This window comes from Sesamum indicum, linkage group LG7 (genome assembly GCF_026168435.1).
Source record: "Sesamum indicum cultivar Baizhima isolate 11 linkage group LG7, ASM2616843v1, whole genome shotgun sequence".
Taxonomy (NCBI): domain Eukaryota; kingdom Viridiplantae; phylum Streptophyta; class Magnoliopsida; order Lamiales; family Pedaliaceae; genus Sesamum; species Sesamum indicum.
Window position 1 is genome coordinate 5,855,932 of NC_142663.1, and position 18,700 is coordinate 5,874,631.

Here is an 18,700-nt window from a genome sequence, read left to right on the forward strand (position 1 = left end):
TACCTTTAAAAATTTATTGTTTACTTCTAACCTTTTTTCGTTAGGATTGAACAAAAAATTGCTGATGAGTAAAAAAGAAATTACATAAATTTCTTAGTTTACTTCTTATTTAACATTTCAATATCATAATTTTGTATTTAAAAGAGGTAAAATGTAATGATGTTAATCTCATTCTATATAATTATATTTATCCATACAAAAATATACATAAAAATATTAAATGAGAAACAAAATTAAAAAATTTTGTATTTCTTTTAGTTAATGTCAGTATTTTTTGTCCAAACTCTATAGAAGGGAATAACGTGTAAATAAGAAATTTTTGGTGGGGGATATAAGTATAATTTAAGAACTTTTTTAAGAAAAAGTGGGTCTAAGTGTAATTAATTCTTATTATTCTTAGCGAAACATCCACAGGCTGTAATTCGTTCGTAGTAAGCATAATTTAATGGAGATATACAGATGAAGGTGTTGAAGTTTGGAAATAACTATGATTCTGCATAGGATGTAGAGCTCTCCTTAGGCATAAAGGGACCATTCCTGTTGCCTCGTTTCATCATAACCATGCACTTGTGTGTAATAATTTGACTGAACAGTCCAGAATTGTCCGGACACTTACACTTTGCAGAGTACTATACTGCCACATTATCCATGCAAGAATCTATGATAAGATCATAAAATGGAATATTAATAACGATTCACGATCTATTCGGACAGCATGATACTAATCACAAGGAAAAGAAACAATATTTCTTTATGGATATGACAACTTTCCCTGCAAATTTTTCTACCTCTCTCTTACTAGTATTCTAACATCTACACTTGTTAAGTGGCTTCAACTCATTTTTGTAGAGCAAATCGCTTCAACAGATAACTTCTTCAATACACGGGGGCAAGGGTCCGCCCCGAAGTAGCTATTTGAAACTGCAAGCTTGCAACTTTCCATCCCAACGCACATCTGTCAAGAGCAAATGAGGACTGCGTTAGTGTCAAAGTTACTATTACTGAGATGTCACTAGAAGAACGGTGCATCAAGAACTTGCCTTCTCTACGACCGAATGGGAGTTCTGTGCATGACAGTTTCCCAGCCGAAAACTTCCACAAGTTCCGGTGGGAGTCCCAAAACTTGCAAATGTGATGGCCGAGATCGACTGGCCAGGTGAACAGCTGAGATGGATCTTGGCCTGATGAAGCATTTTGGATGCGCTGGTGCTTTGGATCTGGTAATTTGCAACCGATGGACGGTGCTCAAATGCATTTGCACAAACACCTGCTGTCGTTCTTTTAACGAGAGAGATCTTTGATGCGTCTCCACCTAACTCTTCAAATAGTACAATGAGATTCTGTGTGGGCTGCAGCCAAGATCGAGGAACATGGTACCTAAAACCAGAACGGAAGAGTATTGGTCAAAAGATGTCTTGATGTGAACTTCTCAGTCAGTCTCATGTTTGGTTTCTAATGATTTTATTCGCTCGAAGAATCTTACCATCGTTGAGTTGGTTGACCACAGCTGCGTTGACATTTAGTGGCTCGGAATGTACCAGCATAGTGGCAGACTCCACAGTTTCCGTTTGAATAGGCCATCCAATATCTTCCTATGTTTTGCCCATTGATCCACACTTGACCTTTCCCCATGCTTCTCATGTCTAAAGCCAACGGCTCGTCTCCACTTGGTGCATCAAAATATGCCTTAAATTTTTTTAAAACAGCACGTTAAGAATTTCCGCAGATAAGAACTTAAAGGACATTAGAATCTATGTTTTCAGCTTTACCTTGTACCATCTCAGAGGCTGTTGATTTTGGGTGATGGCTGAAACTTGCGCCCATTCAACGGACGAAACCTTGTCTGGAGAGACTAAATTCATTTGCTCGCCTTTTAATCCAACCTATTCACACAAAACAAGTGAGAATGTGGCACAGTATGCCGGAAACATAAAATTATGGCAAGAGTAATTCAGACTCGTTTCACCTTGTAAGACCAAGTTTGCCTTGATAAGTCTCTTTTCCCCTGATCCAGCCCGGCCAGCTCAACTCGCCCCAGTACTCCGACATTCCAATTTTCAAAATGCACTCCGTTGTTCTTGAATTTTTCAATGACATTAGTTCTGATCAGTTATTGAATCATTGCGTATACGGTAAAAAAGATTCATTCTACATATATTTGACTTGGTTTTAGTAAATCCAACATTCAATGCAGTTTTGACCCTGTCGTAAATCTTTATCTAACTAAAAATATTAGTCAAGAGTATAGAACTAACTGGTAGTCCCATGGCTATGCTGAGCAGAGAAATTTTATTCGTTCCAACTTGCAAGCTCACAGGTCCTGTGAATGTGAATCTCGTATTTTCCCTTGTCCCATAAGCAGATCCTGTAAAGATAGGTAGCAACTTAGAAATCCAACTTTTTGCTAAAAACAAAATTATGGAAAACCACCTGAAATACATTTATTTAGTTCAATTTTTGAACAATTTGGACCATATCATGAGAAGAACACTTGTAGCAAAGCGCAGAAGTTTGCAATCAAGAAAACTTTCAACCTGCAAGCTGACCGTTGATGAAGACATGTAGTGCATGGCCTCTAGAGTTCACTGTTAGAGTGGGCTTCTGTCCTCCTCTTAGGAACGACTCTGACGAACCAATGTCGATGCTTGATTAAAGAAACATGGAGAAAGAAAGATTTAGTTAGTTGATTCTATAATTCAAAAAACCTGTCTCAAAGTTAAGGAACATTTGATATGTCGATCCCACTTGGTGGCAGCTACTAGTATAATTTAATAGATTATCTACGTGAAACAGTGCAATTTAATAAGTTCCTAAAAGGGAGTTGGACGAAAGACTTACCTAGTAATGTACCACAAGTAATCGCTGCTATCCCTTGTGACGTTTATCTGCTCTAGAAGTCCAATTGCTGCAAACGTTGTACTGTCGTCGAGTGAAGTCATATCCTCGCCGTACGTCTCCCACGAGTGCAATTGAGAATCAGAAGGTAACATTTGAAATTGTGAAGTTTGTGTGCCGACCTAGATGATCACAGAACCATCACAATCAGAATTCGTGTACCAAACAATTAGCTCACCTGCCTTACGGTTAGACTTACCTTTGCAGTGTTGAACACCACGTTTTTGCAGTCAGGAAGTATGCTAATAGACCAAGGAGGTAAATTGTAGTGCTTGTTGTTGAACAAGACTCTTGCAGCAGAAGTACTATTAAAGTTTGCAAGAAAAGCTGCACAACTTCCATCTCCCGAGGAAAACACATGAGCCTGGAAATAACATGTTTCTGATAAGGATAACCGTAACTAAAATAAGCATTTCTGTAAGAGAAATGGAAGCATTGTACTGAAGAATAAAACCTCCTGAGAGCTTCCTAATGAAGTAACTGTAGGGTCCGATGAGACTAACGCATGTTCACAAAGTTTAATGGCCTTGTGAAGCTCTTTCAAATGACCGTACTTGGGTTCCCTGATCAAACCTGGAAAGAAAACAAACGGCATGAGAAATATATCATCTATGTCAATATTATTCGTCAAATGTGAAACATTCTTAGTCGACATTATCCAGTATTTAGTTTTCTCACCATATTCATCAACTGGGGCATCATAGTCATAGCTGGTTGTAACAAAAGGACCTCCAGCAGTGCGCCCGAAATTAGTGCCTCCGTGAAACTGTTCAGTATTTTTGCAGAGAGTTCAACTATTGAACCGAGCTTTAAATGGGAGATTCATGCGCAGTTAAGTTTAACTTGGACGAGCAAACAGACTAACCATGTAATAGTTTATAAATGAACCACCCTTCTGTATGAAGCGAGCAACTGCAAACGCAAGATCCTGAACTGGCCGTTGAAGAATTGGGCCTCCAAACTCGGTGAACCTGAAAGATTGTGGTAAGAAACAAAGAAAGAAAGAATAACCAACCATGAGCAGCAAGAATGAAAGTTATCGTAATGCTATAATTACCAGCCGCTCCAAGCTTCAGTCCACATAGTGGGTTTATAAGGTTTGTTAGGAGAAAAGGAGTCGCAGTAAAAGCCATTACAAGCGTTTATCTGTTGCAGCAGTCAAGAAGAATTACTTGACGGATCTCATCATAATTGAGGCACATTAGAGGTGGAAAAAACATGAAGTAAAGGGTGGTGTTTTGTGTAAAGCAATTCAAAAACAGGGAGTTGTGAATAATGTACCACAGGATCAGGGGCCTCGTCGTCTTTGCACATGACCCACGGAACTCCAGTATCCAACGCGACAGCCATTTTTGCAGCCCAGTTCATATATGCCTCCCCAGCTGGCCCAAGTGCTCTCCTTTGTGCTCCATATTCATTCTCAATCTATTGACGAACAATCGCGACATCATTCTAGTAAGTTTGGATATTGGAAGGTAAATTATCATACTTATCGTCTATATAGAGAAGGGAACTCTTTTCAATCTTCATTTGAAGAATACCTGAGATAATATAATGGGACCTCCCTGTGATTCAAAGAGGTTCTCACTTTTCATCACACCGACAATTTTTTGAGTGAACTGTTGCATTGCCGCCTGTGCTCAACAATATCACAGAAATTCAAAGTAACTACACACACGAAAAGTAAACAAAACAACTGAACTATCTGAACAAAGTTCACAAAATAACACGAAATAGCGGATGCAAGAATAAGGAACCTTGAAGGGCTCATTGTCTGTTCTGAAGCTGATACCAGGTACATACTTCAACCATACAGGAAATCCTCTGCATCACATAGGATTAACATTCTTGATTCTAACCCAAATTTCATGAAATGAACAGAAACTTGAGCAGTAAAACAGCCTAAATTTTGTAGTGCAAACTATTTAGAGACATAACAGATGGTTCAGAGTAGAAATTTAAAGGTGATCACAGAAATTACCCAAAATTCCACTCTGCACACACATAAGGTCCAATGCGTAGATGAACATAGAGCCCAAGTTTTTGCACAGTCTTCACAAATCTCACAAGATCATATCTACCCTCAAAATTGTACTAAAAGATGGCCAAGACATGAAAAAGAAGTAAATAAATAACAATTCAAGAACTGAATGAAAACAGTCAATATTCATGATATTTCATACAAGAACTGAACAAACAAAAGGACAATCTAGGACAACTCACTCACATTGCCAGGAGAAGGCTCATGTACATTCCAAAACACATAAGTGTCAATCACATCTAACCCTGCATTTTTGGCCTTCAAAATGAGATCTTCCCACATCTGCAGCATTCCCATTTCACCAAAATTCATAAAGAAAAAGTCAGTCTCAGCCAAATCATTTCTCCATTGTGAGTGAAAAAACACAAAAAGATGAACTAACAAGAGTGATGGAGAATTACATCAGGTGTGCTTCTTGGATAGTGTATAGAACCAGAGAGAAGAATTCTCCTTTGCCCATTGATGATTACAGCCTTGTTATCGTAAGTAACACTGCCACTGATCAACTGAGAGCCCATCACCAAGAAAATGCAGAAGAAGAGAATTAAACTGGAAACTGAGTTAGTTTCCATTTCTTTTCAATCTCTCTCCCTCTCCTGTACAAAATGTGAAGGAAAAATCTGTACTTGGAGCCCTCTTTAAATCTGCATGAACACACAAGGAAAGAGAGATTGAAACAGTGAAGCGGTGAGATTTGGAAGTGGTGGAATGAGGTGGAGAAACAGATTCAGAACATCTGTTTGCAATCACTGTTGATTAATAAATGCTCTCTCCCCCACTGCAAGAAAGTGACAGCAAAAATTTCCAGACTTTGTTGCCTGGATTCTTGTTTGCAAATTTTTTTGGATTACTCATAAATAATGAAGTGGAGTTCAAGAAATGGAACTGCAGTTTCGAAGGAAATTTTAAAAAACAAAGAAGTTATTTTCATGAATTATTTAATGAATTTGAAGCTGAAAGTTACTGCTCGATTGGGCTGCATTAAATGTTAGTTATTAGTGTAAATTAGGAGGTTTCTTGGTAGTGATGCAGATTGCAGTTTTTCAAATTTATATTATTTGATTGTCAATGATGTTTTAATGCAGTGATTAATATCATGATCTCGTAAATTAATTTAAGTTTATGAGTTTGAATTTTACGGTGTGTGTCCGTATTTATTTTGTCATAATTTGTATGGATTAATTGAATACTGATATATGACATGATTTATTGAGATTGAGACACTGACATAATCATATAATAATTACTGTTTTAGAAAAAATGAATTATAGTATATGAGAAATTGCATGGAATTTGCATGTCAGTGTAATATGAAAATAATAATAATAATAATTCATGTATCTTGAAGAATGGAAAACAAAGTCAAAACCCTCTTTAAAAATAATATTTCAAATTTTATTAATAAATTAATGTGGAGAAAGTCCACACTCCACTGACTCCCTCTATTCAAATCTTTATTATTCTTTTAGTTTTATATTTTGCTCAAAACAAAATTCAATTTCAACAAACACCCACCTAAGAAAATCAACAAAAACCATCATAAAAATACAAAAATTCTTTTATATATATATAAATATGCCTTTTGACAAGAATCACATTACGTCACCAGTAACCTACATCATACATATTCAACAAACCTTCATACCCTTTGTGTAAAATAATAACACACTAATGCAGTTTGCGACTCAATTGATACTCTATTACATGAAATATTTTTCATTCTATCTTCATACGAATCTCTCGATTTTATTCTAACACGACATTTCATTAAGAAATGAGGCTTTAGAACTTATAAGTCACTCAACTATTCATCTACAATCAATACGGGATGATTATCTATATCAAATCAGAAATTATAAATTGCATGCAAATTTAAATCAAGCAAAAAAACAAATAAGTAAGTTTCAGATGGGATGGTTGATATTCTTTTCCATTATATTTGAAATATAATATTATTTGGAAAATAGAGATGTGTATGTAGTTGGGGTTTCAACTCAGGAATCATAGTAGTGGATGGAAGCATGTAATTTTTGGGCAGGGGGTGATGAGTTAAGAATCACGTGGCTCATCGTATGCGTTGTCTTCTTCCACTCTTCACGTGCACCCTAACAAACACACCCACGGACTACATTATAAATATCACATTTAGGCTAAATTACATTAGCACCCCAATAAGTTGGGTTAAATACATAAAACACCTTTTATCTCTTGTAAAATTACAAAAATATTCCTTAAGAAATTAGTGTAATACACCTCAAAGAATATTTTCATAGAAATGGATTATAGTACAATCACAACCTTAAAAAGTAGAATTATAATTTCACGAAAGTTAGCAGATACTTATGTATTTTATCCTAATATTTATTACGTATCTATGAACCATCCCAAAAGCCTGACTTTCTTCAATTAATTTCCTAATAAATAATAATATGTGAGTTTGAATCCCATGAATATGTGAATTATTATTTTATTTTAACAATCAATTTATTTAAAATAATAATAAATTAACTATCCAGAAATTCTTAATTAGAAAATGGGTGGAAATTGGAATGAATGATGGAAGACTTTTGTTTGAGAGCAAATGTCGGATCTCAGTCATGAATTAGGAACACATGCGCATAAATAGAAGAAAAAAGATCCACATCATCCAACTTGATTAGAGGTCAATTTGGTCCAGTTGCATAATTAATGATTGATTTTGAAATAATTAATTTTAAATAAACTTATTATAATTATATGATAAGTGTAATATACTTGTCGTATGATTAATGTACAATTCATAAAAAGTAATTAGTCATGTAATAAATATATTGCACTAACTTTATAATTAATTTGATTCGATCAAATTTAATTTCAAACTCATGCCAACATATTTTAGTTAATATATACAAGTCATTTCTTAGTTCATAGTTGATTCCATTAACATAATTTATAATTAAAAAATAATACTTAATAATGAAATAGAATTATATTTATGACAAATCTGCTCTTAATTATTCTTGTTAAAAAATATTTTATTGAATATGTGAATTTAATTATATAATAATATTATTTTTCAATATTACTTATGAAGGTTTATAAAACATCTCATTTATTATTGAAATATATATATATATATATATACATTATTTATTTACGTAATAAATAATATATTGACTTGTTAAACACATATATAGGTAATATTTTTCTACCAAAAAAAGAAAATAATTCGAACAATCAAATGAATTAATGTATTTAATCAGTGCATCTACAATTATTTATTCAATACTTTGAATTAATAAAATAATTTAAGTATCAAAGTAATATAATTTTTTTCTTACAATGCATACATAATTATTTCTTAGTGCTAGATACATAAAATACTAAGATTTATAACAATTAAAACTAAACATTAAATTAATACAAGAAAAAACAAGAAAGAACTCATTCCTTATATAATGGGAATAGCTAATATCGTATTGGGGGAACTGAATGACTAATTCCTTATCTAAGGGAATAAGAGAGTGTTTGTACGAGCCTTTTTAAAGCGCTTTTTAACTTTTAGGTTTAAAAAAGTACTATTGCAGTGTTTAGGATGCCAATTTCTATTTTTAAAACTGTTATAAAAAAACATTTTTAAGCCAAAAACAAAAAACACATTGGGGGATACTTCTAGTTGTTTTATTTTTATTTTTAAATAAATTTAATTTTTTTGGACTACTTTACCCTCAATATAATAATCTTATTTCGACTTTATCCTTTTATTTTATTTTTAAAATAGCTCATGTTAGAATTTTTAAATAATTTATCACTAACAATATTTATAAATTCACATATTTAATATTTTTAAATTTATTTATTAAATATTCTGAAATCTAGAGATTAAAATAAAGGATGGACATGGGAATGCTGGTTTAAAATGGGTGTCGTTTGATTGAGTGGAAGGTGCGTTGCGTTCACGGCTTCGTTGGATGTGCGTGAATGCATGCATGATGAGCAGCAGCTGTATGATCTTGAGACACAATCTACATCGTCATCTGCGTCACGTGCTCTCATCATTTACTTACATTCCAATTTCACTTCCATTTTCATCATTTCTCTTTTACTTTTGCTTATTTTACAAGGGACGCTCTACTCCTCCTTTACTTAGGGTATCAATTCATGTTTCGTTTACAACTCCAACAAAAAAATGCCTCAACCGTATTCCTTGGTTTTTATTATGATGTAATCTAAGGTGTCAACGGCTTGTGTGACGTGTCGTTCTTGCTGCATGTTGATTTAACCTATTGGATTAAGCTTATTTTTTGGACCTGTCAGTTTAGCAAGAATAATGCAAGTTATTACCTTGTTTATGGGCTAGCAGTGCCCGACCTGCTTGGTGGAGGGATTACTTCCTTATTCTTGGACTTTGAGAAAAAAATACTTGAGGGGGTATTATTAATAATAGTCGTTGGTTCACCATAATAATAATATTAGTGGTTATATATATAGTTAATATTGATAATTGATTATTTTTAATTATACACATTTTAGGTGGAGAAAAATGAGTAATAGAATTTGATAACAAAGTTTAGTGAAGACTTCAAGTTAGGTTTAACCAAAATTTGATAACGCAAACAAGTAAATAAATTCTAGTTGAAAAATGAGGTTTTTCCTCCAACCACGATCTATAGTTTTTAATTTGAATCGGACTCAATGCATTGAAATAAATTATATTGAACGATATAAATTTTAGAAAGAGCGACATATGACATGATCACAAATGCGATAATACTCATAATATAAATTCAATATCTATGATTAAATCTAATTTGGACAAAGATTTTTGTTTGAATTGTTTACACCGCGGAGTTGTATGTGGCACGGAGATGAATGAGAATAAGTTGAAGGAATGCAACACGTGAAAGGCTGGCCCAGTTTTTGCACAAATCTACTTAAAGTAGCCCATTTAGACTTATGGCCCAAGTTGTAAGTATAAATGGGTTTTGATTTAATTATTTGTTAATTAAATAAAAATAAAAATTAAAAAAAAATAATGAATCGAAACCAATAAGATGAATCAATCTTAATATGCGTGACGAAATAATTATTGATAGAAATTTGAATATAGTTAAGGTTAATTTAGTCCATATTCTTCTTCGATGGTATAAGCCTCTCATTTAATTAATATAGTATATAGATTTTGGACATATTTTTTAATATATGAAACAAATATGTGCGTGTTACATATATATATTGACATAAAGAATTCAGTAATTTTTTTAATTAAATTTATACTTTTTATATGTATAGAGTAAGAAATGTATTTGACATTTTGATATTCTTAAAAAGAAATAAAACATGCACATGTACTTAAAAATTTAGACTTAAGAAATAATTTTGATATTCTCTCAAATTACAAAACTATTTTAGCAGCTCTAACACAAATACAGTGACAATTATATTTGTTGAATCTCATAATGAATCCTAAGATATATCGAAGGATCAAATCTTGGGTTTTGACGAACTCAGTCCCTATCCATATTTTCATTTCTTACACAAAAATGAATAAAAATATTTTCACTCCATTGAAAATGCTGAGAACTAAAAATAAAAATAAAAATAAAAATAAAAACAAAATCAAATGGCCCGTTACAATAATTGAATTGAACTATAATGTGTAGTCCATCAAATCTTTCGGACATCATCTTCAACAGACAGCAACCTAATTAAATAGATGAGATTCTTGTGCTTGGTGTTGTTCCTACACACTATGTTTTCATGGGGGAGCATAGCACACTGCACCCGTTCCATCACGTTTCAATATGTCTTCCTAGTAATATATAATTTTTATTTTATAATTTTAATAGTTACAATTATCGTATAAAATTTGTCCCTAGCGACAAAAAAGAATTGTACATAAAATTCTAATTAGTAACGTATATTACAGTAACGATTCAACAATAAACGACATAGTTTTCATTATAGTTTCACTACAACAAAAAATAATATAAGTGAGAATCTTAGTATTGCCGCAAAGAATATAAAATCTTAAGTGAAAATAATTTTAACTTGTGTCATATATAATTACCCGTAACTAAGTTGTTGTAATGATTAATTAATGATACATTTATTGTTACAACTCAGTGATAACACGAAATATAGTGACAATTATATTTGTAGTCACTATACATATATCTCACTGATCGTTTATAGTGATAACTATTTCTATAATTTTTTTGTCATTAATTATTCGCATTATGAAAATTGAAAAAAAAATAAAAGATTTTACCGCTTTGTACATGGTGAAAATTTTAATATCATAATTTAAATGTTTTATCGTCAATATTATCTCTTCTTGTAGTGTTTGTTTTGTCAATGTATAGACATATCAGAAATTATTAGTAGTGACAATCACTACTAAAAAATTAAATTTTCGCTACACTATAAATGACCACGGCTTAAAAATTATAATTTTTACCATGATTGATTATTATTCGCCATGATTTTTAGTCATATCCAAAATATTTGTCATGATTTTAGCCATGTCTAATGTTTTGACTACACTTGTAGAAACAACGGCTAATAGCCATTGCAAAGCTTCTTTTAGCTATAGTAATTAATTGTAAGAAAATTTATAATTTTTCTAATGAAATTTATATAAATTATTTGTCAAATTTTGAATAACTATATTATAGTAAAGTTATTGTTATTTAATTAATATATATCAATTTTTAAAAGTAGCATTAAAATTTTTTCATTGATATTATGTTTTGTCGTAGAAATGCAATAACTTAGTTAATAATTGGTCTAGGTTGGCTGTACTCCAACTATTGACTTTTTATGCAGATTCTTGAATGAGGATGTCTATCATCAATCAACATTAATTTGATAGTTCATCCTTACATATTTGATATTTTCATATTCGAAAATTTTAATGTATTAGTCATGAGAGCAGATCAAATCAGTTTCCCGTTTTGTGGATTACACATAATATGTGACTTCCCCTTATGTGTCTAGATTCATAATCGTACGACTACTTCATCTTCGTTTTGCTACTCGACCATCCTAATAGTCGGGGAAAGAAAAAATAATATTCGAATCCCATCAACGTCAACGAAATATAAATTAATAAAAATTTAAAATTTGTGAATGTTGGGAAATAAAAGCATCAAACACAATGACGTGGACAGGGATAAAAAACTTTACGATTCTTTGTGAGTTTTTAAATTACTAATGGACTTTGATACGTATCGAGCCACGATCAGATCAACTTCAACATGCCTCAAATCTGATTTGATTTAACCTCCTTTAATTCAACAGTAGACCTTTTGTTCATCAAGAGAAAGCAATTAGTATTTTTTTAAACGTCCACACTCTAAATTCTGGAGTCTTTTGGTGGTTCTCCTAAAAGTTATATAAATATCTTTTGAAGAGAATGTCGACCTATCGTGTTTTCTTTTGATCGAGAGATTGACTTTCGGTGTATCATTTGAATTTATGGATTCGTTTTTTTACAATGAATTGATCAAAAAAATCTATAGTGCATCAAAAACCCACCTTCAAATCAAATAAAAGAAGAATTTGTCGATGATATTGATGTACGACGTTGGCAGGCCCATGAATGGTTAAATCAAAAGTAAAACTGTCTTGTAATATGTCTACATTCTCATTACGGGGCGAGGGTCGTTTGAGTGCATTTCATTCTCATATATATAGTCCAATGTCGTATGTTTCCAAGTTGTTGTGTAATGGTTTGTGATGGAGCCCATTTCAATTTTCTTAATTATTTCTTCATATGTATTCATGTACTAAGATTGTGTTTACAGTTGACGGACACCTACTTAACATGACTTTTTTTTATTAAAATATTAATAAAAGAATTAAAAGTAAAGATTTTTATAATTTATGGGATCATTAACGAGAATTCCGTTATTGATAGAATGAAAAGTAGTACGACCCTGACATATGCGTCGAAAAATACTATTTCATCACTTGTTCTATTTATGATGGTTTTTTATATTCGCTCATTTTTTTAAAAATATAATTAAGGGCCAATTACAGTTAAATTATGCTTGAAATTCAAAACTCACTGTCACCGATTTATAGAAAAAAAAAAAAAAAAAAAAAGGTTTCACATGCTTGCATGCAACGGAGGGATAAATGCAATAAATACTATGTTGGAATTACGATCATTACAGAAGAAAAAGTATTAATTTTTTGTGGGTTTTTTTTTTAAAATATGTAGGCGATGGGGTTAGTCATTCTCACATCTATTACATAAAAGTATCTTACTTATTCAATCACTTTTATTATTTACTACGAAGAATATAACCTTTTGTTATAATGGCTAATTACTAATAAATAAAAGTGAAAAACTGCGGCCAATACCAATTAATTGCAACAGTTATTGATCGTTTTTTCAACAGGCGAAATAAAAAATCAATTAACTGAACGAAATGTTTTATTAATAATATGACTCGATCGATACCTTTTTTTTATTTGAAAAGTAAGCAACAAATTACAATAACTCTCGATTCGACCACCATTAATATGATCGTACAATAATTCACATAAAGCGAGACAAGTACCCATACAAACTCAAATTACCCATGACCCCGAACTTATTTATAAGACCTCAGCCTTAACGTCAACTACTAGACTAAGACATCATTCGAGTCGATCATTAGAATCGAATATTTAAAGACATAATTTATTTGGACATGTAGTCCATCACAAATGCACAATTATAATCATAGATGCATATATATATATATATATATATGTATAGATGACTTTTAATCTTGCTAAGCTTTAATCCAGCAACATGAAAAGGACCAATTAATAATGTCTTAGGGAAACAACCATCCATCTGTATCTGTTCTTCCATAATAATTAAAGTAGTTGATGATGATATGTCGGTTTATTACAAGCTAACAACCTTAATAACTGGAGCTGGAAAGAAAGAAAGAATCAAATCCTCTACGCCCCCAACCAAAATCAAACAACAACTCTTCCTTTTTTTTTTTTTCTTCCTAATATAATTACTACTACTGCATTCATTCATATATAAATATAATTGTAGGTCCGCTGCCCTACACTTTTACAAACACATCAAACCAATCTCCAATTAATGTTAATATTGGATCTTATGTGTGTAAATAAATATAAAAAAAAATAAGTTTATTTTTAATATTTTAATTAGACGGACGGCAAAATGATGAAATGGTGTTGCCAAGCTTTTTTAGGACATTAAAGAAATAAGAAATTAATTCCTCTGATTATAATCAACACGATTTTTTGTCCATACGACGATTTTTCAAAAGTATATATATTATATATATATATATATATAGTACGTTGCTATGTTTGGATATTTGAAATTTAGCGACAAAAATGCGAAAGCAATCAGAAAAATATCTGAAAAGTAAAGCACTAGCTTACGAAAAACTAAAACTGGTTTGAAAAATTTTTAAAGGAAAAAGTGAATTTTAACTTCTGACTGAAATTAAATAGTTTTGGGATGTCGACTGTCGAGATTTTGGTTTTAGTTCCTACTATGTAAAATGAAGTATCAGTAAATATCTCATTTTTTTGAATATTCTTAACTATGTTTATTATTTTCTCGATTTTTTCTAAAGTACTACGCCTATCACAAAAGTACAAGGGTTTCCAAACTCCAAACATAGTGTTACATATCGTAATTTTTTTATTTTTTTTTTTAAAATTGGGCCGGGACCGAAAGAATTACAACCTCCCAGTAAATTTAATTTTAAGCAAAAGATACTTTTATTTTTATTTTTATTTTTATTTTTTTGAGATGAAATTGTTAAAGTGTAGGATACAGCTAGCTGCTTAGCAAGTTAAAGTATGAGCTTAGCTTACCCCCTCCCCTTGTTTGGGACCATTAATAAATGTCTGCTTCCAATAATTTCATTACGTTTTCACATTATTTGGGACATCCTCATAAACTTGTCTCATGCTTGTTCAGCTCAAGATGTGAAATGTTTGAGACCAAATTCTTCAACAAAAATTGTCCCTTTTGATTTTTCTGGTATTATCTGTTCAAATTTTTATGGTCATGTGAAAACACTTTACTAGAAAGAGATAATTTTGGAATTTATAAGTCGCACCGACTGCCTGATGCTCACTTTTTAGTAGTATTTTTAAATACGTCTGGTAGCTTAAAAATGACATAAATATTTAATTAATTAATTAAGCTTGTCGAAGAACGAATTATATGTAACACTAGTAGATCTAAGTTGCTTACTCCACATCTTTTTTTGGTGGGAAGGACCACTTAAAGGGGGCAATTTGTAATTATGGTGTACAAAATTTGGACCACTTGATATATAACGTTTTAAATAATACGTATCTTCAATATATTTTAAATTAATTAATAATGTCAAAAAATTATACATTTAAGTCAATAAATATCTTAAACCCATATGAAAATGAAGCATATTTTTTTATACAATCAATCCATTATATTATTTAATATGTTTAAATAAAAAATAATTCAATATGTTAATATTTTAAAATTAAAAGCAAGCAGATAAGAAACACAAATGACTAAAAATGTAAGTCGAGACACACTTTATTACAAGCAGTATTCACAATCTCTTGATCGTAAGACTACAATCATCCTATTAGAACAAGATTTCCTTGCAAGTACAAGGAAAATGGTTGATACAAAAAAATCAGAAATGGAAATAAATCTGTCGCTAATATCCCCAACCACTATAAAAATATATAATATTTAATCATAGTTAAAAATTAATAATTATGGCGAAAAGCCATTGACCACAACCGTGCAACGATTGTTTGTTGTGATTTTTACGAGTATGGGTAATACATTTATAATGGCTAAAAGCCATAGCAAAAATAAAAAATAAAAAAAATAATTTTCATAGTAAATAAATTAAGTTTTTGCATCGATTTTTATTTATTCATTGTTAATAATAATTATTACCACGATTTCAGTCCATAACCAATATAATTATAGTTAATAATATTTTTTTTTTCTAGTGAACTCAAGAATAGAGATAGAGTCTAATATATACAACTTTCTTTAGAAACTAAAACATAAGTATTACGAATTATAAAATTTATCTTTTCTACATATATAAATTTCCATCTGAATCAATGAGAAAAATCAGTATCAAAATCACCTACTACAGATTTCCAATATTATTATCTTATCTTAAAATTTTGTCTCTAAATTCGTCACTGTCTCAAAAAATAAAATATAATAAAAATAAAAAAAGAGGTATCAAAATTGGCACGAAAAGACGTGGTTCTTATACATTTATATCATTTAATACATTCAAATTTAAAAACTCATTCAATACATCGATATTTCCAAATCAACAAACATGTTAAGAGAGAGAGAGAGAGAAACCACTATGCAACTATACTCCATACCTACACTCGTCGAACTAAAACACGCAACTTTGTAATTATGAAATCTCAACGTTATTATTTAAATAAAAATATGTCTTATCGACGAAACGAAACGACGTAATTAATGACATTATGTGCGATGGTATTCCGAATTACTATACCCTCATCACACCAACATATATAAAGCCTAGTAGCCTAAAAAAAAAATAAATGAAACCCTAGCTACCTATATATAAATTGAAAGACAAAAATAAAATTATGTGATGAACAATGGCTCATTATTCGTTCATATCTACGTTGGGCCCTATGACGGATCTTGTGAATTCAAAATACATGATTCATCTCATTATAATATTATAAATTGCATTACAATTTGATTATTTTTCCCAAATAATTGCAGTCCCTTCCAAAACAATTGCAGCTGATGCAATGATTGTGGTTATGCAATAATAAAAACAGCAAAGATGCTGTCCACTTGTTTTAGATACACATAAATTTTCCGTCGCTAATAAATTATTATTATTTTTTATTAATAATAATAATAATGTGATGAGTGTATGTATGCATTCTCTGGAAAAAGAGGTTAGGTGATGAAAAGAGAGCAACTGCAATTTATTTTAATTAGTTGTGTTGTATTATTTTAATTTTATCCTAAGATACGAGAACTATTGTAAGTGTCAATTGTCCACATTTCTTATTACCTAACAAGAAAAATATTATCATCTTTGATAATTACGTTTGATTGTGTCTCCCCCTTGTTTTATTAATTATTTTTTATAAGAATTAAACACTGTAAAAAAACAGCTCGATAGCTACGAAAAGTTTGATGTGAATATTAATATCGAGCTAATTTGACTTACTAATTAACTTAACGCTAATTGTATTTTTTCATTGCTATTGAATCACAAAATAAAGTAATAATTTTAATATTTTTATTTATTATCACTAGAAAAATATATAATCTTTTTTTAGAGTTAATTGCTATGGTTGAAAGGAAGAAAAAATACTATGACAAATATAAATTAAATAGAAAAAAGATAGAATTGTCAATTAATATATATTTTAGTGATATTGTCATCTCATATTTTGTAGCTAATAATATATATATATATATATATATATATATTTTCTTTTGTAGTTCAACCATTGTAAGAATTTTAATATTCCAAGGTGTAAGTTACTGTTATTATTAAAAAAGCAATTAAAATATTTTTCTGATTAATTTGCACGCTCATCAATTAATTAATGTATCTTTTAATATAGGAATTCAAAGTTTTTGATACACAAATATTCATTTCTTGACTCAATTAATAATCAAGAAAATTTTAATACTATATATGGTCTTGTATAAAGACGTACGTCTTTTATGACTATCAATTATTTTAAATTATTGATCCAAAAATAAAATAAAAATCGTCAATTTGCTTGTGCAAGATTAGGTAACATACCCTAGAATAGTAGGTGTGGTATGTGTGAATGCTGAAATAACTTTTAAATTTATGGGTTTGAATTTTATTAATATATAAGATGTTATTCTATTTTAAAAATAGGTGTTGATTAAATGTAGTTATCTGATATTAATAATTAATATATAATTTTATAATTGTCAGTTGTTGTTAAATATAAATAATTGATATTGATAATTATAATTGATTTAGTTAATAAATACTAATTCATTGCTTCCATTTAAAAAAAAAAGAGGGGGGGGGGATAGATTCTTGAATTGGTGTGATTTCACATTTAACTAAAATTATGTGCCAAAAATAAAATGTTAATTAAAGGGATTTGGAGCCACTTTTCATTAGATTACATAAGGAATAATTGGGTAATAATTCATTTTTAATAGAGGGATCGAATATATGTTATCTAGGATAAAGAATATTTTAAAATCTTCATGGCGAATAAATGATTTGTCACACACACACACACATATATATATATTGGTTGGACCCTTTGGGAATAAAATCTTTATAATTAATGAAAATTATAAAAAGAGATTATAAACAAAATATTGTCTAATGATAGTATCAAAATCGTATAAATGGTAGGTATTTACTGACAATAATTCTTTTTGTCATAATATACATAATTTTATATGGTCACAATTACATCTATATTATAATTAAAAGAAAATTATGGTACCAATTTTTGAATACCTAAATATACCCTTTATGTTATTTCTTCCCTTTAAAAAAATCTGATCAGATTAGCAATTTCAATACTTTTAATAAGTAGTTTTTTTCTCTCAACCGTCCATACTCGAGAATATTTCTCTAGCACATTACTTCTCAACATTTATTATACTGTATAATTATATATAACTTGTTTTTTTCTATAAATTCCTTTTTTCTCATCATCTCACATCTAAATTCTTTTTATATGCTCACGGAAACTGCGTGAAAT

At 30.4% G+C, this 18,700-nt stretch overlaps 1 protein-coding gene across 1 annotated transcript; it reads right to left on the bottom strand.

The window, feature by feature from the left end:
* Positions 1-661: 661 nt before the first annotated feature.
* On the bottom strand, positions 662-5,708 carry LOC105166084 (beta-galactosidase 3). Its single transcript, XM_011085307.3, has 19 exons — positions 5,338-5,708; positions 5,123-5,218; positions 4,877-4,989; positions 4,653-4,719; positions 4,437-4,529; positions 4,177-4,320; positions 3,953-4,041; positions 3,761-3,866; positions 3,574-3,661; positions 3,350-3,468; positions 3,095-3,259; positions 2,839-3,017; positions 2,535-2,644; positions 2,256-2,365; positions 1,967-2,077; positions 1,770-1,883; positions 1,484-1,686; positions 1,041-1,377; positions 662-955 (listed from the first exon to the last, which is right to left on the bottom strand). Exons 1-19 carry the CDS (start codon positions 5,506-5,508, stop codon positions 833-835), a joined length of 2,538 nt encoding a protein of 845 aa, XP_011083609.1. The 5' UTR covers positions 5,509-5,708; the 3' UTR covers positions 662-832.
* Positions 5,709-18,700: the final 12,992 nt, after the last annotated feature.